Raw genomic sequence first — 22140 nt, forward strand, 5'->3', positions numbered from 1 at the left:
AATTAATAATAATTAAGATATATTAACTAAAGTAAGATACCATGATTAAGATTTTACTTTAATAATTAAATCTTAACTATATGATTATAATCTTAACTAGAGCTTCTCGGTATTCCCAAAGCTCATTTTGTGGTGAAGGCGGAAAAGCTTCTCTACTCCTTGTCCCAATCGCTGCACTTAAAAGGGTAATCCTCCATTCCCATTTTTATTTTAGGTTCTTTTATGTTGTAGATTAGCTTAACTTTGTTAGATTCATATGCCTAATTTTTTTATATATTTTTATTTATTTATTTATTATTATTTTTTATTCACATTCCAATCTTGCCTAACTTGGGGTTCTAGTAGAGTAATGTTTGTCATTTATTTTGGGTTATTAGTTGTTGCTATGAATGGACTGAAACCCGAATTTAAAATTGATTCTCGATTATTCCTTCTTTGCTTTGTTAATCAGTAGCGTAGCTTATTTGTCTCGGTAATATTTTCCTTTGCTTGGAGTGTCTAACACTTGAGAATCTGGAAAATTTCATATCAATAATAGTAAGTCTCTTATATATGATTGTTAACATTTTACTATGAAGGCATTTAGGACGTATACTTTTCTGGTTTAAATAAGAGATTTGTATAAAGATGAGTTTGAGTTCAAATATTATGCGATCTTATTCGGTTCATTTATCCTTCCCGGAGTTTCAGATCACCTCGTGAAGTATTAATGAGTTGTGTTGAGATTTTGCTCCAAATATCTCGTTTATTCTGAAATCGTTAAGCGTATCACTTTAAGATGAGGTCGTGTTTTATGATTGGTATGATGTTTATGAAGTTGGATGAAGTAACAGTAGCTCATTTGTTTGGATTATAATACAATGGCTTAGCTTACTTTGCATTCGTTTATAATTGGACTAATTATCCTTAAACTAGAGGGAAAAGGTTGTTTTGGGTTTGATAATATGACTATTTAATACTAGTTTATAATTAGTTTGTTCTTCTTATATTGTAGATGTAAATCTTGTTTGGAAACTTTCTCTAAAACCAATCAAACTTGGAGAAAAGCTCCTAACACTTCTTGTTATTTTCTCTATTGCCTTTAGTTTTGTTGAAAGAATGATACCTGAATTAGTGTTCATATGCTTTTACTGGTTGGCCTATATTTGCATATGTGGATGTATGTTCCATTTCCCAATTGTATATGCTGATATTCTCTTTAGCTATGTCTTATTTATCGTATTTTTTACTAAAGGTGTTTTTCTTGTGGAATAGTCTCAAGTGTGGATACTAATCTTTTTTACTCTTTATTTGCATGTGAAAATTCCATCCGAGTCCATTTTGGTCTTCTCCTGCATATCCTTGAGTTGTCTCAAGTCAGCCTCACCCATATTCGATCAAGGGGAGCAGAAATATGGGTTTAGAAGCAAAATCACAGGTCCCGAGAGCTGAAAACGCGCTGATATACAGCGTGATACAACCGATATACAACAGTTGTATACACTGTAAAAAGCAGGAGAAATGGGCCCAAAGTCCTAAAATTTCAGTTTTTGTGTTGTATTGTAATTGAGTCAAAAGCCCAAAACGAGATTAGGCCCAAGTACTGGCCCAGACGGACAGGAAACCAGACCTGGGTCCAAATTTCCTTCTCTACTTTATCATTTATTTGTTTACCTGTCATTATTCGTTGTTAGTCTTAAGGTTACCACAATTTAATTTCCCGAAAGATGGTCATTCTGAACTAATCTCTTAAAAATTAACTAATTAAAATACTCGCCTCCTATAATATTAAAACATAATCTACCAAAGCGTTTAACTTAAATAATATCCCAATACTCCCCATTTTCCCTTTTAAAATAGTCTTAACTATAAAATAGTCCAATTTTGCCTTTTGAGTTAAGTTAAAAAATTAGCCAAATAGTTAGTTATCGAATAACCGTGTGTGAGCAGGCATTTCGGATGCTTTCAAACCCTTTCCGAAATGTTAATATGAACCTCGAACCCCCTTAATAGTTTTCAATAGATTTACTGTTTTGATCTATTTGAAAATAAATAGTTTTCTTGATTTTATTAAAAAAATTAAGTGGCGACTCTGTTCTTTTGGAAATTTGATTTCTCTTAAATCATAAGTTGATCGATTTTTTAAAAATTTAGTCATTTTTTTTTCTTTTATTTATATTTTTCTAGTAAAACAGGACGGAGGGAGTAAGAAATATATTCAAGGGTAAATCTCACCTTGAGAAGATTGGATACAACTATAATACACTTGTCATTCACATGAATAATTTCCCCATTGAAATGTTGTACATAGGATATATATATATATATATATATATATTCAGAAGGTAGAGTGGAGAAGATTGATATGTAACAATAGTCAATACAAGGTACATACTCAAAATGGACTTTCACCTTAACATTGGTAGACTATGCAAATGAAGACTGTTCAATGATCAATCACATCTCCTTTAATTTTGATTTTGATTTCAATATAGAATCTTTTAATGGACAGTACATATTGATCACTTGTTTTTCTAAAAATGTGTGTGCGCTGCCAGAATATGCATGGTCTAATCAACTTTTAACTTGGTAGGGCATTTGTATGAATATAATGTGTTGGTCACAGCAAATGCAGTTAGGCAGCAGGAAGGAGTGCTAAAGCAGAGATACATGACGACTTGGTCCGTTACACTGTAGGATAATTTCATACCGCTCCATTAAAAAGCCTAATATTTCTTTCAATATCTATGGTCAAACGCATAATCGAAACTTCACATAAAAATGACTTGCCAATTTTTTTAAGAAATTGTGGCCAAACGCTACCTAATATTTAATGATGCGTGTGGTGTATCAACATTCATTTAATTAATTAAACTATTACTTCTCCATTCATGTTTAGTGTCTATGGTTGACTTGACACGCCTCTTAAAAATTAAATAAAATTATATCATTTTTAATTGTAATAAAAATTATAGAAAATAAATAGAATTTAATAAGAAAATAAAATAAATATAAAATAATAAATTATCTCTTAATTTTCAAATTATCTGAATAAAATAAATATATATTTTTAATATAATAAAAAATAAAAATAAAATACATTAAATAAGATAATGAGAATTTAAGATCCACTTTGGGAACATGATTTAGTGGAAAATGGAAGCCACACAAACCAAAATACTTTTTTTTCTTTTGAAGTGCAATACATTGCCGGGTCAAGGAGAAGCAGTGCATGATCAATCATACTACAAAGCTGGAATGAAGAAAGGGACATCTTAAAAGCAATACCAAACTTCACCAATAAAGTTACAATATGGAATAATATCACATTGGTAATATCTTCTGGAAAAAAAAAAAGAGAATCATAAGAAGACTAGAAGGGATCCAGAAGTCGCCTCAATACACATTCAGCTATTTTCTACAGAAACTCGAAGAAAACCTAATAAAGGACTTTAACTACATCCTCCGTCTGGAAGAAGACTTTTGGTTCTTCCACACAACAACCTTAAATAGAAGAAGAAGGAATATAATAAAACTGTCTCACTACAAAATTCAGAGAGAGAATGAGTATACGAACAAGAGGGCATTAAAAACATCGCTACCATTTACTTTGCCAACTTATTCCGCACAACCCAAAATCTCTTGACCACAGGCAATGGGAACCCCAAAAATATCCATATCAGCTCTGATCTAGAGGACTTAGGTAATGTTCCTTCTGAAAAAAGAGATACTCCAAGCAGTAAACTCCTTTCAACCTTATAAAGCTCCTGGTCCGGATGGATTTCACCCCTATTTCTATCAAAATTATTGGAGTATAGTAGGGGAATCAGTCGTAGCACTCTATGTTAACCCCTTTTTAAGAATGAGCGAATACCAAAGGAAATCAATAGAACTCATGTTTGCCTTGTACCAAAAAAAAAACGGGGGCCAATAATCTCCGAGATTTAGACTTATAAGCCTGTGTGGTACAAATTATAAAATAATCACTAAAATTATATCTAACAGGCTAAAACCTATTATGAATAAGTTGATAGGTCCATGCTTAAGCGAGCTTCCTATAAAACAGGCAAGCTACGGACAACGCAATAATAGTGCATGAAACTATCTCTCATTTCCAGAAAATGAAGGGGGGAAATGGAAACATGATGCTAAAAATCGACCTGGAAAAAGCTTTTGATAGGATCGAATGGTCCTTTATACGAAACACCATTATCTACTTTGGGTTCCCACACAACTTTATTAATCTAATTACGTCTTGTATCACCACGAGAAGTATAGCCATTCTAGTTAATGGTGAACGCACAAACTTTTTCGAACCATCACGAGGCATAAGACAAGGTGACCCAATATCCCCTACATCTTCATATTATGCATGGAAATGTTGTCGCAAAGAATAGAAAGTGAAGTGTCACAGAAATATTGGACACCCATAAGAATTACTACTAGAAAAGGGCCCTATTTATCTCATATATTCTTCGTTGACGACCTCATCCTAATGGGCAGAGCTGATGATAGGAATTGCAATATAATCAAACAAGTGGTGGATCCATGATTTAAAAGTTGTGGGTGCTCAAATCCTTTAACATAAAACTGTTAGCAATCACATAGCGTAAACATATACTAACTCAAACTCTTTAATAAAAAAAGTAAAAAAATAAAACAACGATTAGTATTATCATCATAAAAAACAACATCTAATTAAAAGTCACAATGACCTACTAGTAATATTATCATTACAAAAAGAGACTTTTAGTCTTAAAGTCATAATTGTGCTCGACGCCTTTTCATATGTTGAAAATGATAAATAATAGCATCATTGCTTACATTTGCGAATATCTTACGCTCTACTTAGCAAACTAAACAACCATTCAAAAAGTCATTACCAATACTATTACGAAGTTCATTTTTAATGTACTTCATGGATGAGAAAGCTCGTTCCACAGAAGCAGTAGCAACAAGAAGAATGAGAGTCAATTTGATAATTGTCTTGATATGTCAAAAGTGACCAGTAAAAATGAAAATCTATTTTAGAAATAAGTGATAAGTAAAAGTGAACGGAAAGAGTATTATTTATATACGCACTTGGTGCGTCTAGCTAGGTACATGTATCTAATTTTCAGAATGTATCTTGAATGTATATGGTATCAAATACATGTATCTATGCGATTTGCATGTACTTGGGATACACTGAATCTCTTTCACTCGTCTCTCTCCTATCTCACTCGCATTTCTCCCTATGTAGAGAGTATTTGGTAGCAAAAATACATGTAATTAAGTGTAGTTGACTTGAAATCTGATATGCAATTATTAATTAGTTAGACTATATATAATTATTTTAAACTATGAAGAGAATTAGTAATATGATAGGAATATTTGTGTAGTTAGGTAGTTTTTCCTTGATTATTTTACCCTTTTTTATATCTTACTAAAATATAATTTCCTTTCACTAAATATTCATTCTATTTATGTGTCATAATTGATGTGTTTATACTAATATTAAGGAATAATTACTACTAAAGAGTATATAAAAAGAATAAATAATTTTGTCTTGAACTTTCTCGATATAATAAAGTGCATCTGAAGATGCATATTTTTTCGAAATAAAGAGGCTTACCATTGTTGCTGGATATATAGTACAGTAGCTAATTTGGCATTTGAAAATCTAATAATTCTTGTTATATATATATATATATAACATTCCAGCATAAGATAAGAACAATTTGAGTCCTTTTAATTTGCATGAATTTCTTGTGGAATGAATAATGATGGCAACATTATCATCAAGAAAGCACTACTGGACTGGTATAAAGTCTGTTTATCTAAGTCGTGAATATGACTTATGTATAAGGTGGATATACTGTTGCACAGTACTGTCACCAAAGCAGGAATCGTAAATAATACTTTCCTATGCTCTAATTTATGTGGCATATTTTTTTATTCCGTCCCAATTATAAGAATGTCACTTTTCCGTTATTGAAAATAATAGAGTTTTAACTTCAAAATTCTCATTACTCTTAATGAAATCATTTATAACCACATAAATAGTTAAGGAGTGTTTTCAATCACAATTTTATTAAAATCTTTCTTTTTTCTCAAACTTTTTATCAGTTCAAATGGTGTCACATAATATAAGACGGAGGTAGTAAGGAATATATAATTCAAGGGTAAATCTCACCTTGAGAAGAATGGATACAGCTATAATACACTTGTCATTCTCAATAATTGCTCCATTGAAATGTTGTATATAGGAGATATATATATATATATTCATAAGGTAGAGTGGAGAAGATTGATATGTAACAGTAGTCAATAGAAGGTACATACTCAAAATTGACTTTCACCTTAACATTGGTAGCCCATGGTCCAATTTACACCAAGGACGATGGACTATATATGCAAATGAAGACTGTTCAATGATCAATCACATCTTATGATTTTTATTTCAATATAGAATCTTTTTATGGTCACATATTGATCACTTGTTTTTTTTTTTTTTTTTCTTAAAAAGTGTATGCTCTGCCAGAATATGCATGGTCTAATCAATTCCTAACTTGGTAGGGCATTTGTAGGTATGTAATGTGTTGGTCACAGGAAATGCCAGGGAGGGTCCCGAATAGGCAGCAGGAAGGAGTGCTAAAGCAGAGATATATCGAATGACATGACTTGTTGGTTCATTACACTGTTGGATAATTTCTTACCGCTCCATTAAAAAGCCTAATATTTTTTTTCAAATATCTACGCAAAGTTGAAATTTTACATAAATATAACTTGTCAAAAATATTTGGGAATTGTGGCCAAATGCTATTTAATACTCCCTCCGTCCCTATTTAGTTGTCCATATTTCCTTTTTTAGTTGTCCCTATTTAGTTGTCCATTTTGACAAATCAAGAAAGGACAACAAATTTTTTCCTATTATACCCTTATTTACACTTCTTGAAAATTGTAAAAGTGTATGTTGTTTCCCTCCAATTTATTTCACTTGAATTCAAAGAAGTGGTTGTAATTTTGAAGTGAAAAGTTGTCATAAGGGTAAAATTGTAACTTCACTGTGCTAATCATTGTTGCCTTAATCTGTGTGTCATTTCTAAAGTGGACAACTAAAAAGGGACGGAGGGAGTATTAATGATGCGTGTATCAACATTCATTTAATTAATTAAACTATTACTTCTCCACTCATATTTACTTATCTATGGTTGACTTGACACGCCTCTTAAAAAATAAATAAAATGATATATTTATTATATCATGTCTAATTATAATAAAAAAATTAAATATTAGAAAATAAATAGAATTTAATTAGAAAAATTAAATAAATATAAAATAATAAATCATCTCTTGATTTTTAAATTATCTGAATAAAATAAATATGTATTTTTAAAATAATAAACCAAAAAAAAATACATTATATAAAGATAATGAGAATTTAAGATCTACTTTGGGAACATGATTTTTAGTGGAAAATGGAAGCCACACAAACCAAAATACTTTTTTGTTCTTTTGTAGTGCAATACATTAGGAAAAAAAAAAAAAAAACTTTGCCGGGTCAAGGAGAATCAGTGCATGATCAACAAAAATGCTTCCATTTATATTAAACTAATTAAATTGTCGGCGCATCGTGGGGGTGTGAAATTAGTGTATTTGTAAACATTTTTTTAAAAAAATAATCGAGATTATAATCATAACTTTCATAAGGCATACACGTAAAAGTTATGTAAGCAAATGCAAGGAAAATATTTATTTATATACGAAAATAAGATTTAAAAATTATTCCAAGATATAATTCTAGTTTTATTACACTCCATAGTATGATTAAAATATGTAACGCAAGTCCTCACACCTTGTCTCTTGTTTAAATGTTATTCAGGAAAATTTGTCCGCACTTAGCGGTCATAAAATTAATCATAGACAATGTGTAAAGGAAAAAATCCTTATGAAAACGTAAGACACTTGAATATTTTCTGAAGTTCAAATATTCGTATTGAAGTGTGAATTTGAGAACCAAGCAAGCCTAGAAATCCAAAAAACTTGAGATGTTTTTGTTTGAAATTCGGCCTAAAAGTTTCAAAACTTCATATATTTTTGTCTGAAGTTGAAATATGAAAATCGGTTAAAAAGAAATTAAGTAGGACAATATGATGTAATTTGAAAATGTTTTTCTACTAATTGCAAGATTGATGATAGTTATTGCTCTCTCTAAATACCCACAAGTCTGAGGATACTAGAATTGATTTCACTCATCAGAAGGAGAATCAATATGATCCACTTCCTTGAGGTTTTGATACTTGTAATACCAAGCACATGTTACATAGTAACCAAAGTTCACTACTCCCCCTATAACTAATATCCAGTACACATTATCCAGCCTTCCATTAATTATGTTACCTGGTAACCATGTACTTGTCTTTCTAACAACATCAATTAGAGCAGTAGCCAAGTAAAATGATATAGCAAGAATCACGGAAATCATCGCAGTCGCCATGTTCTTTAAGGTTATTGGGAACTCTTGGTAGTACAATGATACTTGTCCAGGATAATGAAATGCCTCCGCGATACCATTAAGTGCTAATTGTGGCACAAGCCATAAAACTGACATTGCCACAATATTGGAACCTTTATTTGATTTTGCTACATTTAGTCTCTTTGACTCGACTAAGGCTGATACACCCATGCTCACAAAATTGAGCACGTGTCCAATTCCAATTCTCTGGAGAGGCGTAAGTGATTTGCCTGTCAAATTCTTCCACGTAGGTAAAACAAATTTATCGAACAGGGCGAGGAATAGAGCAGTAGATATGAGGACAAAAACGAATACGGATCCAGCTGGGATTTGGAAATTGGGTCCTATGTGGCGGTCCATTGCTAAGGCTTGCAGGATTGACAAACTAAATAGCACGCCAACTGTTGTGCCAAGAAAAAAACTAGTTGACCAAAGTGGTAAGATTTTAATTAAGGCTTTGAAATCTTCTACTTGTTGTACTGAACAAAGTCTCCATCGATTAGTTGTTGAACCATCTGATTTTACGTCACCTTCACTTATAATAGCGGCATGGTTCAAACACCTGCATCATATATAAGCAACTTCGAAAGTTAATGATACACGCAAGCAGATCCCATATATAACATTGTTATCATGTAAAAGATACTCTATGTAAAGCAAGTGCACGTGTGCCCAACTTATCACTAAATATGGAACTTACTTGCTATTTATTTGTAAATCTTAATACACAAAAATGTCCGTTACGTTCCCTGATAATTTAAGCTTATTTAAAAAAAGACATACTCCAAAAGTCAATAGCTTAAATTTATAATAGAAAGCCAAGCATACAAATCAATATGTTATCAAAGTAAGCAAAGTTCCAAATTTTTGTATCATGTGAGTATTATCAACAACAAAATATAGAGGTTTTATTGAAACAAACTTAGAATAACAGTACATAATACAAACAAATTGAAACGGAAGGAGCATGTGTTACTTGAAGGTCTTGGAAGGTACAACAGCTAATGCTTCTTTAGGTACTACATTACATCCCTGGAAGAAATCCTCAGCAGTCGATGGAAGTGCAACTTGTCTTTTTGTAATACTAGCAACAATAACACGAGCCAAACTGGTAAATGGACTCCCTTTTGGCTTAAACTTAGCGTAAAATCTGCTTCCCATTAGGAAAATGGCTGAACCAAGTACATTAGCTGCTACACAAATGAAAAATCCAGCTTTCCAGCTTACGTTATCTTCAACATACACAATAGCTGTTGATGCTATAGCAGAAGCAGAATACCAAAAGAAGAAGAACCAATTGAAGAAAATCCCTTGATCTTTTGGTTTATCAGCTAGTTGATCCGCTCCAATCGTCGAAAGGGTTGATCGGGTACCACCACTACCCAATGTTGCTAGAACAATGGCTGCATAGAGTACTACATATTGAACTTTTGGTTTAGGGGTACATGAGGTTGAACCAACTTCACAAGGTTTAGGCCTTAAAGAATCAACTGTAGCTGTTAGAGCTAAAAGTAGTGTGCCCTACGAGTATATTGCAAAAAAAAAATGGTTCTATAAATATATAATTATGTCATACAATGATTGAAGAGAAGTGTTGAATATGAGGATCGGAGTAATAACAAAAAACAGTGGTAGTTACCAATAATGAGATGATGGATGAAATCCAAATGGTAGAGAAGCAACCAAGAAAAGAGTCAGCAATAATTGCAGCAAGGACAGGAGTTAAGCTTCCAGCACCATTAACCAAATTTGCTATTTGAACAGCATCAATACTCTCCACATCAAATTCCTTAATCAGATAAACAATAAGATTGCTTGTCCAACCCACAAATGCTAGGGTCAACCCTACTGAGCTCGCTGTTTTTTTCAAAATTGAGTTACGGATTTAGCGTCAATATATATACGCAAGTTAAATTACTGTAACAAATATTTAGGCTATTTGCAACAAACAAGGTAACATGAATAGCACATAGCATTTGATTTTTTCACGTTATTAAAAATTTGAAATGCCTGATCAAATCATATAGGAACAAGGTTCAGGTCTACCGGAAGAGAGAGAGGAGAGGAGAGACCTGTGATGAAGGGGAAGGTGATCCAGCCTCCGGTTTTTCTTGGTAATTGTGCCTCTGATGGAGCTTCCATGGTTCAAAAACACAAAGGATAAGTTCCAAACTTTTGGGAGAGCACTTATATATATTATATCAGCTCAAAAAATATCTTAATTAGGATAAGGACAGCACATTCTCTTCACTCTTGTTCATGAGAATTTAATAAAATGGCTAGAAATTAGAAATTACAATATTGCATAAATCTTTTTAACGGCCCTCAACTTTATATTAAATTGTATATTTGACTAATGATTACTTTCTTTTTATTTGTCATGTTGCGCTTTTTGAAAGTCAATTTGACTAATTTTCAAAGTTAAATTAGATTACATTAATTTGATATTTTAAAAAAAAAAAATTAGATATCCAAAAACTATATAAAAGGTAATATAAATTGCAATTTTTTGCATATCAATATGATAAAAAAATACAATCATAAAATGTTAGTCAAAGTTTTTATAGTTTAACTCTAAAAAAAAAAATTATACTAACAATTAAAAGTGGACGGTGCTAGTACTCAATAATCATAATTAATTAGACTCTCACTTTCGAAATAGATATTATTCCAATATCACCTAGAATATCTTTTGCTGGTGTATTCCAAACTGTTGAACACACATACATTTCATTAATTAAAAAATTGGATAAACTACTTATACCTCACTACCATATATATTAATATTATAACCTCTATTTTCAAATAATTACATATATCATTTTAAAAATTTTATACCATATATTATTGAAGATGATACCCACAATCCTTAAAATTAAAATTAATTAATTATCTTACATTTAAACTCCACAATTAATATTTTAATAACAATCAAATATTTCTCTCTCATCATCTCCCCAATCTCAAACCCAATCTCTCCCCCCACCCCCACCCCCCACTTATTAACAAGTAAAATTCCCCAAACTAGGGTATACAAAACTGAACCGAAAACCGAATCAAATCGCAAACCGAGTCAAATCGGAAAAAAAAACCCGACTAGTGGTTTGGTTTGACTTGGTTTGGTTTTGAAAAAAAAAATCGACTATATTTGGGTTGGTTTGGTTTTAACTAAAAAATACCAACTATTGTGCCGTAATTTAACTATTTCTAGAAAAATCACTTTTGAAATGTTCCAAGTATAAAACAATTTGAGAACAATACTTAGAAAAGAGTCGCCACTTAATTTTTTAAAGAAATTAAGAAAAACTTATAATTTTCAAAGATTTAAACAGAAAAAATCATTTGAAAATACCAAAGAAGGTTCGGGGTTCAATTTACACTTCGAGAAGGGTTTAAGCATTCGAAGTGCCCGCTAACATGCGATTGACCTGTGATTTGACTAAAATATATTTGACTATTTTTAGAAAAAAAAATAATTAACATAAAGAATAATAACTTATAATATATTTGATTAAGAAAATAATTAAATAAATGACGCATTTTATTTCATTTTATTTTTTAGAGGAAGGGATCCAAAATGATACATTTGACTCGAAATGAAAGTGATTGAAATATTAATAAAACTAGATTAATTAGAATTTATTTAATTCATTTTGAAATAATAATTTAAACCAATTTAATAAATTAAAGCATGAAAATCATTTTAAATTAATTGAAGAATAAAAGTTTTGGCTAACCTTCTTAAAAAAATGACTAAGTAAGTATTTTATAATAATAATTAACATTATTAGATTAACTTTGAGAATATAGTTAAACAAATAGCAATTTTTATTTTTTAAGAAAATGGGACCTTAATTGAAACATTTGAATTAGAGACAAGTAATTAGAATTTTAACGAAACTAAATTAATTGGTTTCTATTTGAGTCATTTTTTTGGTTTATGAAAAAAACTATTTTAAACTAAAAAAAAAAAAAAGTGTTGACTAAAGATTATAAATGATAATGCAAGAGTTGATAAAATGAGATTTGTTAGAAATAAAACAACACAGAGAAATAGTTTGTCTTTTGGGGAATTCGATTAAATTAATTAACAATTCTAAATTAGAATTAATGATAAAAAACAAACAATAAATAAAGGCAATTAAATAATTTAGAGGTAAAGGAGAAATGAATTTGGGCCCCTTTTTGGGCCAATTTCGCTGGATTTTTTGGGGCTAATCCAATTCCCGTTTTTGTGTATACACTGGGCGTATATCAGTGTATATGAGCATATAAATCAGCTCTTTTCATGTATATCTTGCTTCCGGACACATGTGTTTTGCCTCCACCCTCTGTTTTTGTGTTTTGGGCCTGCATATCAGCGTATACCGCTGTATACAACATGTATACAACCCATTTTCGACTTTTCGGGACCTGTAATTTTGACTTTCCAGCAACGAACAAGATGTGACCGACTCGATAAAAGAATCTTGGGCCTTTATGGCCCTCTCGAAATGCGAAGGGAAGAAAGATGAAGCCCAGGAGGGACTCGAGTTGGTGTCACATGTATTAAAAGTAAAGGGAAAAGGAATTAGTGAGGGATTTTGAACAATTCATATATATATAATTATGCATTCAACTAGAGATAATTATGATATAACTCATCCAAAACATTTAAAAATTACTACAAGTATAGACAGAGAACATATAGGCACCAGAAGCATCATCAATGCTCACCAGGTGATACGTATACTCCTTCCAATAATTCCATCTTGACAAATTAATGCACATCTCATACTTAATCAAATAGAGAATTGAAACGGAAGGGAATTATTCACGCAATTAAATAAAACATCTTTTAAATAACATGACAAATTCTATATTTCCTGATTTTAAAAAAAAAACTCATAAGAAGCACAAGTAAGAACAAATGTTGAAGGACTTAATATTCAAAGCAAAATATTTACTAGCACTAATTGAGATAAAAAACAGATCTAAAGGATTAAGGCACTAGTGACTAAGTTGAATATTGGAAAATAGTGAACGCAAACAGATGCGGCAAACTTGAATGGGGAAAAGGAAAACAAAAATGGAGCAAATGCCATCTGAGAAAACGGAAACAAAGCCTACACTCCGAATTAGACTCAACAGAGCAACCAAATAAAAGGAATCAAAACGACTAGTGACAAACATAATACAAGAACCCCAAAAAAAGGAGTAGTAAATGCGGCACATGAACTCGAAATGTTTATATGTTAATTCATTCATTCAACTCGAGGTGAAAGAATAAAGGATAAGACGTCAAATATTAAGCAACAACACAGATTCATATTGAACATGAGCAAGCTAGGACCAAGAACTCCTATTCTCCAAAATCAACAAGAAGAACGACAGGTGAGACAAACAAAGGGGGGCATTTGGAAGGGATAAAATCGATAGAAAACTCATAACAGGTCAAAAATTCCATTCTATTCACAAACACAACATTAACTAACAATATTAACTAACAAGTATAAACACAACAATAACTAACAACATTAACTAACAAGTATAATCACAACAGTAACTAATAACATTAACTAACAAGCACAATCACAACAGTAACTAATAACATATTTTTTTTTTTTTTTTTTTACCGTGGTTTTCGGGCGTCGCTTTGCGAACCCGACTAGCTGTACCCACCGGGTCCCGCTGTTTCAAGGCGGGTCCACCACGGTTAGTTCCACGGGGCCCTGGAGACGCGGCCGGTTTGTAATGCCTCCAGTGGCCCTGCTGGGGCTCGAACCGGCGACCTGAAGGACTTTGTCCCAGGCCTTTACCAGCTGAGCTACCCCTCAGGGTTAGTAACTAATAACATTAACTAACAAGTATGATCACAACAGTAACTAATAACATTAACTAACAAGAACAAACACAACATTGACTAACAAGAAATTAAAATTAAAAGGACATTTACCTTTTTTGGAGCAGCGACTGGAAACGAGATTTCGGGAAGGATTCCACCACCACCAAACTATGACTCCGAGAAACTTCGATGAATGGAAAAGAATCAAACGAGAGTAGAAATCTTATTGCCAATCTCTATCACTTCAAAATCTATTTCCTAAATATTTGTCTATGACTATGTATAATTAATAGTTCACTATATTTTTTTTTCTTCTCTAATTCCAATTAATTCCCCTTCTTCCCCTTACAGTGAATAATAAGAGAGTATATATAGCCAGGAAATTACGGCAGATTTGGGGGAAGAAAACGGATAGGAACTTGGGGCAAAATCGGAATTCTCCAACCAAATCAATTCAAATTTTTCCCTCAAGGGTAAGGAAAAGATGTTGTTGTATGGAAATTCAACCAAAATCCCCTAAAATCTGGATGGAAAAGATCAAAATGGGCGATTGTTGTAGAGCAAGGCTGAGGGAGCTGTCGATTGCGTGAACTCGCCCTCGCGTGAAGGAGACGAGGCGCGTACATGATCGTTCACGCGTGCTGTGCACGCTGTTGCTACTGCTGGACCGGGTCTGGGCTGCTGGCTCGTTTCTGGTTATCACATCTGGTCACGCGAGGAAGAAGAAAAAGAAAATGGGGTGGGGTCGGGTTAGTTTGGTGGAATTGGACTGAGGCGGCTGGAAGAGGTTTTTGTATTGTTATATATGTATTGCCGTTTGGGAGTGTATTATTGTATTGTTGCATGTATGGGTGGGCTGGGAATATTGTGGAGAAATGGGTTTGAGGGATAAAAAGGGAAATGGGCTGATTTGGTGCTGCTGTAAAGCAAATTGGCCCAACAAAATAGCCCAAATTTGGGTCTTACAAGAATTGGAACTCAAGCTAATAAATGACTACATTAGCAATTGAAAATATAACCAATTGAGATTAAAACTTAGCCAAAATTGAAAAAATTAATTGGCAAACTCGGCCAAAAGCTGAATAAGACAAACCTTTGAAATTAATTTATGAGATTCTTAATCTTAACGAAATAAAATAATCAATTTGATTATAAACTAATTAATTTAAAATATAAATTGTTATATGACTAAACTAATTAAACAATTATTTAATTAAAACAAAATCTTTTTGAGACGATTTTCGAATAATCATAAAATATACTAATTATATACATAATTATGTAAAACATATATATCATCTAAAAATTATAAAAAGTGACAAAACTATTTAAAATAACTTGCAAAATAATATTTGAAATTTTATAAAACTAATTATTATAAATCGTTTGAAATTGAAGAAGCTCAATTATTAATCTATAATGTGGAGGTCAAAAATTGGGTGTCAACACCAACCCGAGATCAAACCAATCCGACATTATATATGTAATTTTAAAATTTTATTTTATACATAAAAATATTTACTTTGATATAAATTTAAAATATTTCTTATGATATTTCATAGTTTTTATCTTTTAATATATTATTTCAAGTTTAAAACTTAGAATTCGGAATGATCCAATAAAGATTATAGTTCATAGATATTGATAATTATAATAAAATTTAAATCAAAATCAAATTAATACTAATGCAAAAAGAAAATCAATTCAACATTAAGAATGACAATAATATAGAATATTTGTTTTTTAGTTTTACATTGATTTAGATAATTAAAATACATAATCTAATTTTAATTTTCCTTAAATATTTAGTAATGTAACTAATACTTATTAAATTTATTTTGACATGATTTAGTACTTTTAAATTATGATCATTTTCATTATGACTTTGCAATATTTATTTTATATGATGATTTCATTATTATTTTTTATTGAATATTTTAGTGTCATCAGTACTCATCTCATATTTTGTGTTATTTTCTTAAGAAACATCTTAGATAATTGTATTTTGGTTGGACTAAAGAAATATTTGGAGCACAAGTTAATTATATGTTTGTATGCAAACTTTATCGAAAAAATCCGAGGTTTATTAGTTTGGTTTGATTTATAAATTTAAAAATTTGACACAATGATTTGGTTTGGTATTTGAAAAACTCGAACCAACCCGATCATGTACACCCCTACCCAAACAATCAGAATCAATGCAAATAATGTAATAGCTCTAGAAAATTATAGTTCGAATATTTTATTGCAAAGAGTATGCTACAATATAATGGCAATTGGTGTTACTTGCAAGTAGTTAGTTGAATGTGATTTTTTTTTCTGCCAATTTATAGTCACGATTTTTTCCTAACAATCTCACTCTTCAGCCGACTCTTATTTCATCTCTGTCGACTTGAAGGCCTTATTTTTTAAAGCTTTACTAGTCGGAGGAACGAAAAAGCTAATTTTTCAATGGCTCTGCTGGAGGTCCGTCAGATCTAGGAGCAACATTGACAAATCAAAAGGTGAAGCAAACATCGTCGTGGTGAGATGTCCTGACCAGCTATGAATGTAATCGACACATTATTTTAATAAGCGAAGAAGTACACATGATTTGAAACATTATTGAGATACGATATTATGTATTTGTTTCTAAATTCGTGTGTTTTAGTTACATTCCATATTTAGATACATATAATTAATTATATGTCAATAAAGTTCACTTGATTTGATATGTCTCAATAGCTTTTAGATTACACAATTTTTTTCCACTAATTGCAGATTGATGATAAATTATTGCTATCTCTAAACACTCACAAGTCTGAGGATATTAAAATTGATCTCATCCTCAGATCACTCATCAGAAGGAATCTCATTATGATCCACTTCGTTAAGGTTTTGATACTTGTAATACCAAGCACATGTTACATAGTAACCAAAGTTCACTACTCCCCCTACAACCAATATCCAGTACACATTATCCAGCCTTCCATCATTTATGTTACCTGGTAACCATTTACTTGTCTTTCTAACAACATCAATTAGAGCAGTAGCGAAGTAAAATGCTATACCAACAAGCACGGAAATCATCGCGGTCGCCATGTTCTTTAAGGTTATCGGGAACTCTTGGTAGTACAATGATACTTGTCCAGGATAATGAAATGCCTCCGCAATACCAACGATGACTAATTGTGGCACAAGCCATAACACTGACATGGGCACAATATTGGAACCTTCATTTGATTTTGCTACATTTAGTCTCTTTGACTCGACTAAGGCTGATACACCCATGCTCAAAAAATTGAGCACGTGTCCAATCCCAATTCTCTGGAGAGGTGTTAGTGATTTTCCAGTCAAATTCTTCCACGTAGGTAAGACAAATTTATCAAACGGGGCGAGGAATAGAGCAGTAGATAGGAGGACAAAAACGAGTACGGATCCAGCTGGGATTTGGAAATTGGGTTCTATGTGGCGGTTCATTGCTAAGGCTTGAAGGATTGACAAACTTGCTTGTACGCCAATTGTGGTGCCAAGAAAAAAACTAGTGGACCAAAGTGATAAGATTTTAATTAAGGTTTTGAAATCTTCTACTTGTTGTACTGAACAAAGTCTCCATCGATTAGTTGTTGAACCATCTGGTTTTAGGTCACCTTCACTTATAATGGCAGCACGGTTCAAAAACCTACATCATATATGAGCAACTTCAATACTCTACGAAAGTTAAAAGATACACTCAAGCTGACATTATTATCACACAAAAGATGCTCTATGTAAAGCAAGAGCACGTGTGCCCAACTTAATTAATGTATCACTAAATAGTCATGTGGAACTTAGTTGCTATTTATTTGAAAAACTTAATACACAAAAGTGTCCGTTCCCTGATAATTTAAGCTTATTTTTTTAAAAAAAATACAAATTTTTGTCTCATGTGAGTATATTATCAACAACATTTTGTAGTGGTTTTACTTGTTTGAATTAACCAAATAAAGAAGTGAAAAATAAATAAATTAACCAAATAAATCAACTTGCCCGTGACATGTAGGAGTACGTCTCGATCCAAATTAATTAACAATAAAGTATTCAATATCAATAGTTTAGAGATAACATCCATCCATAAAAAGAAAAAGGTGCTTCATATAAATATTGTTGAAAAAGTCTGTTTATAAGAAATCTTTCAACATAAAGATATGCTGAAATCTTCACATCCACCTCCACTGAAAAATTAAATTACCCCACGATCATAAAACACCCCTCATTTTATGTGTGTTAATTTTACAAGACACCACATTTAAAAGATAAAAAAGACTTCTATCTTGTCTCTATATGTAATCATTTATATTCCCTCTATTTCAATTTATTTAACTAGTTTTAATTTGACACGAAATTTAAAGAAAATAGATACTAATACTTTTAAATCTTATGTCTTATAATAAAAACATGTAAAATATATAAAATTTTCTTTTAATCTAGTGGTCTTAAACATGACATTTGAAAATTTGAAATGAAAGTGTTGCTAAGAAAGTAGAGAGTGTACACTTTTCTTGAAACAGACTTAAAAGAACAGTAGAACAAACAAAAACAAATTGAAATGGAGGGAGCATGTGTTACCTGAAGGTCTTGGAAGGTACAACAGCTAATGCTTCTTTAGGTACTACATTACATCCCTGGAAGAAATCCTCAGCAGTCGATGGAAGTGCAACTTGTCTTTTGGTAATACTAGCAACAATAACACGAGCCAAACTGGTAAATGGACTCCCTTCTGGCTTAAACTTAGCGTAAAATTTGCTTCCCATTAGAAAAATGAGTAAAGCAACAACATTGGACGCAACACAAATGAAAAATCCAGCTTTCCAACTCACGTTATCTTCAACATAGACAATAGCTGTTGATGCTATAACAGAAGCAGAATACCAAAAGAAGAAGAACCAATTGAAGAAAATCCCTTGATCCTTTGGTTTATCAGCTAGCTGACCGGCTCCGATAGTCGCAAGGGTTGATCGGGTACCACCACTACCCAATGTTGCTAGAACAATGGCTGCATAGAGTACTACAGATTGAACTTTTGGTTTAGGGGTACATGAGGTTGACCCAACTTCACACGGTTTAGGCCTCAAAGAATCAACTGTAGCTGTTAAAGCTAAAAGGATTGTGCCCTACAACGTATTCACAAAAAAAAATAAAAAATGGCTCTATAAATATACAATTATGTCATACAATGATTGAAGAGAAGTGTTGAATATGAGGAGTAGTAAGTAATTCATGAAAAAGAAGTTAAAAGTCAAAAGTTAGGTACACAAAAAATAGTGGTAAGTTACCAATAATGAGATGAAGGATGAAATCCAAATGGTAGAGAAGCAACCAAGAAAAGAGTCGGCAATAATTGCAGCAACGATAGGAATTAAGCTTCCAGCACCATTAACCAAATTTGATATTTGAGCAGCATCAATACTATCCACATCAAATTCCTTAATCAGATACACAATAAGATTGCTTGTCCAACCCACAAATGCTAGGGCCAACCCTACTGAGCTTGCTGTTTTTGTCAAAATCGAATTACGCGTCAATATATATACGTAACTTGTTAAATCACTTGTAACAGATATTTAGGCTATGTGCAACAAACAAAGTAACATAGATAGCATCGTAGCACTAGAACTTTTGAGTTTTTTTTATGTTGTTAAAAATAACGATAAAAATAAATAACGAATGCCTGTTAAAAAATCGTGTAGGAACAAGGTAGAGACCTATGATAAAGGGGAAGGTGATCCAGTCTCCAGTTCTTCTTGGTAATTGTGCCTCTGATGGAGCTTCCATGGTTGAAAAACTCAATGGATAAATAATTACTTCAAACTTTTGGGAGAGAACTTATATATATAAGATCAGCTCAAAAATATCTCAATTAGGATAAGGACAGCACATTGTCTTGTTCATGAGAATTTAATAAAATGGGAGGAAATTACATATTGCATAAATCTTTTTCAAAGATTTAATTAAAGGCCCTCAACTTTATAGTATTAAATTGTTAATTTGACTAATGACTACAATTTAGTATAATTTCGCTACTTGTTACTTGTGTTTTACTGACTTTGATTGCAATCACTACAAAAGGAACCCCAATTACCAACAAAAAAATTTGTTGGTAAATTGATCAAATTGGTTGGCAAATTGAGTTACCAATCAAATGCCAACTGATATTAATTCGTTGCTAAAAGGCTCGTCGGTAAATATTACCAACCGATTTTAATTTGTTGGTAAACACCCAAAGATGTTGTTACAAAATTTTGAAACATGGCCCTGAAATTTCCGTTGGTAAATTCACCAACTAATTTTTGGTTAGTATGTCGTTAGTACCTTTACTAATGCATTGAGAAGGAGTTAGTAAATTTTTTTCTTCATTATTCGATTCCATTGGTAATACGTTGGTAATTATAGTAACAAATGTCTGATAGTAAACTTTTCCAGTCGCTCCCTAATAAAGGCGACTTCGTTCCCAAGGGGAATCGAACCTGAGACCTCTTGGTTAAGGATGAAGGAGTACTTACCACTCCACCACAACCCTTGTAGATAATAAATTTTAAATACATTAGTATGATTACTTGTTTTTCTAATAAATTTACTAATTAATTGTTAGTTTTTTGGTAATATATCATTCAAGGCGACTCTGTACCCAAGGGGAATCGAACTTGAGACCTCTTGGTTAAGGATGAAAGAGTACTTACCACTCCACCACAACCCCTGTTGGTAATAAATTTTAAATACGTTAGTATGATTATTTGTTTTTCTAATAAATTTACTAATTGATTGTTAGTTTTTTGGTAATATATCATTCAAGTTCAATGTTAGGTTAGTAATTGATTGACAATATGTTCAAAATATTATTAACTGAATGATTATCCAATAGTAAAATATTATTAATTTATTGCATTTAAAAATCTAAGAGCACGAATATAAATCCAAAAATATTAATATCAATCTTATAAATCATATTTGAATGAAACAATGCAAAATCTATGATAACAAGTTAAATTAATCGCAATATGAAACATATCATTATATCAAAAAGTTTAATTTGAGCACGTTTACCAAAATTATTGACCAAATCTAAATTTTGGCCAAAACTTAAAAGTTAAAACGCCTAACAGCACAAACTGAAAATGGATGCCTCAAAACCTGATCAACCAACCATCCTATTAGATATAAAAATGACCTTTCGAAGCTAATCACGCTGATGGAATTCTCATCAGAGCATGTTTACAAAAAAATTAAGCACAGTCAAATTTTGGCCAAAAGTTAAAAGTTAAAACGCCTAACGGTACAAACTGAATATGAAACCTCAAAATCCAAACCAACCATCCTATAAGACAAAAAATGACCTTCCAGAGCTAACTGCGCTGACGAAATTCAAATTTGAGCATGTTTCCCAAAAAAATTGACCTAATTCAAATTTTAGCCAAAAGTTTAAAGTTAAAACGCTTAACTACACAAACTGAAAATAAAAGTCTCAAAATCCAAACCAACCACACTATGAGACCAAAACTAAACTTATATGGCTAACCGCGGTGATAAAATTTCAATTCGAGCACGATTACCAAAAATATTGACTAAAGTGAATTTTTGGCCAAAACTTAAAAGTTAAAATGCCTAACGGCACAAACTAAAAATGGAACCCTCAAAACCCGAACTCTCTATCTTATTACATAAAAAATGACCTTCCGCATCTAACTGCATTGACGAAATTCTCATCTGAGCACGTTTATCAAATATATTGACCGAAGTTAAATTTTGGCCAAAATTTATAATTTAAAACACCTAACGGCACACACTAAAAATGAAATCTTCAAAACCCGAACCAACCATTCTA

The 22140-nt window shown here is 31.8% G+C and overlaps 2 protein-coding genes and 1 long non-coding RNA gene across 3 annotated transcripts; 1 reads left to right on the forward strand and 2 right to left on the reverse strand.

Annotated features, from left to right (window-relative positions):
• Positions 1-8209: 8209 nt before the first annotated feature.
• Positions 8210-10618, reverse strand: LOC125807331 (protein NRT1/ PTR FAMILY 2.7-like). Its single transcript, XM_049487028.1, has 4 exons — positions 10549-10618; positions 10116-10333; positions 9453-9997; positions 8210-9038 (listed from the first exon to the last, which is right to left on the reverse strand). The coding sequence occupies exons 1-4, from the start codon at positions 10616-10618 to the stop codon at positions 8210-8212; spliced, it is 1662 nt and encodes a 553-aa protein (XP_049342985.1).
• On the forward strand, positions 9864-19438 carry LOC125807364 (uncharacterized). The gene is made up of 2 exons (XR_007441660.1): positions 9864-9926; positions 19362-19438. It is a non-coding gene; the product is annotated as an uncharacterized LOC125807364 (long non-coding RNA).
• On the reverse strand, positions 17133-20093 carry LOC125807329 (protein NRT1/ PTR FAMILY 2.7-like). Its single transcript, XM_049487026.1, has 4 exons — positions 20024-20093; positions 19595-19812; positions 18888-19432; positions 17133-17961 (listed from the first exon to the last, which is right to left on the reverse strand). The coding sequence occupies exons 1-4, from the start codon at positions 20091-20093 to the stop codon at positions 17133-17135; spliced, it is 1662 nt and encodes a 553-aa protein (XP_049342983.1).
• Positions 20094-22140: the final 2047 nt, after the last annotated feature.

Source organism: Solanum verrucosum, unplaced genomic scaffold (genome assembly GCF_900185275.1).
Source record: "Solanum verrucosum unplaced genomic scaffold, falcon-dt-bn FXZP01000183.1, whole genome shotgun sequence".
NCBI lineage: Eukaryota > Viridiplantae > Streptophyta > Magnoliopsida > Solanales > Solanaceae > Solanum > Solanum verrucosum.

What these genes read in the sequence shown, in the direction of transcription:
- LOC125807331 (XM_049487028.1), bottom strand. Translation starts at nt 10,618, where the DNA reads ATGGAAGCTCCATCAGAGGCACAATTACCAAGAAAAACCGGAGGCTGG. An exon ending in CATCCATCATCTCATTATTG is followed by an intron (nt 9,998 to 10,115) that starts GTAACTACCACT and finishes ATATACTCGTAG; the next exon opens with GGCACACTACTTTTAGCTCT. An exon ending in GTACCTTCCAAGACCTTCAA is followed by an intron (nt 9,039 to 9,452) that starts GTAACACATGCT and finishes TATATGATGCAG; the next exon opens with GTGTTTGAACCATGCCGCTA.
- LOC125807329 (XM_049487026.1), bottom strand. Translation starts at nt 20,093, where the DNA reads ATGGAAGCTCCATCAGAGGCACAATTACCAAGAAGAACTGGAGACTGG. An exon ending in CATCCTTCATCTCATTATTG is followed by an intron (nt 19,433 to 19,594) that starts GTAACTTACCAC and finishes AATACGTTGTAG; the next exon opens with GGCACAATCCTTTTAGCTTT. An exon ending in GTACCTTCCAAGACCTTCAG is followed by an intron (nt 17,962 to 18,887) that starts GTAACACATGCT and finishes TATATGATGTAG; the next exon opens with GTTTTTGAACCGTGCTGCCA.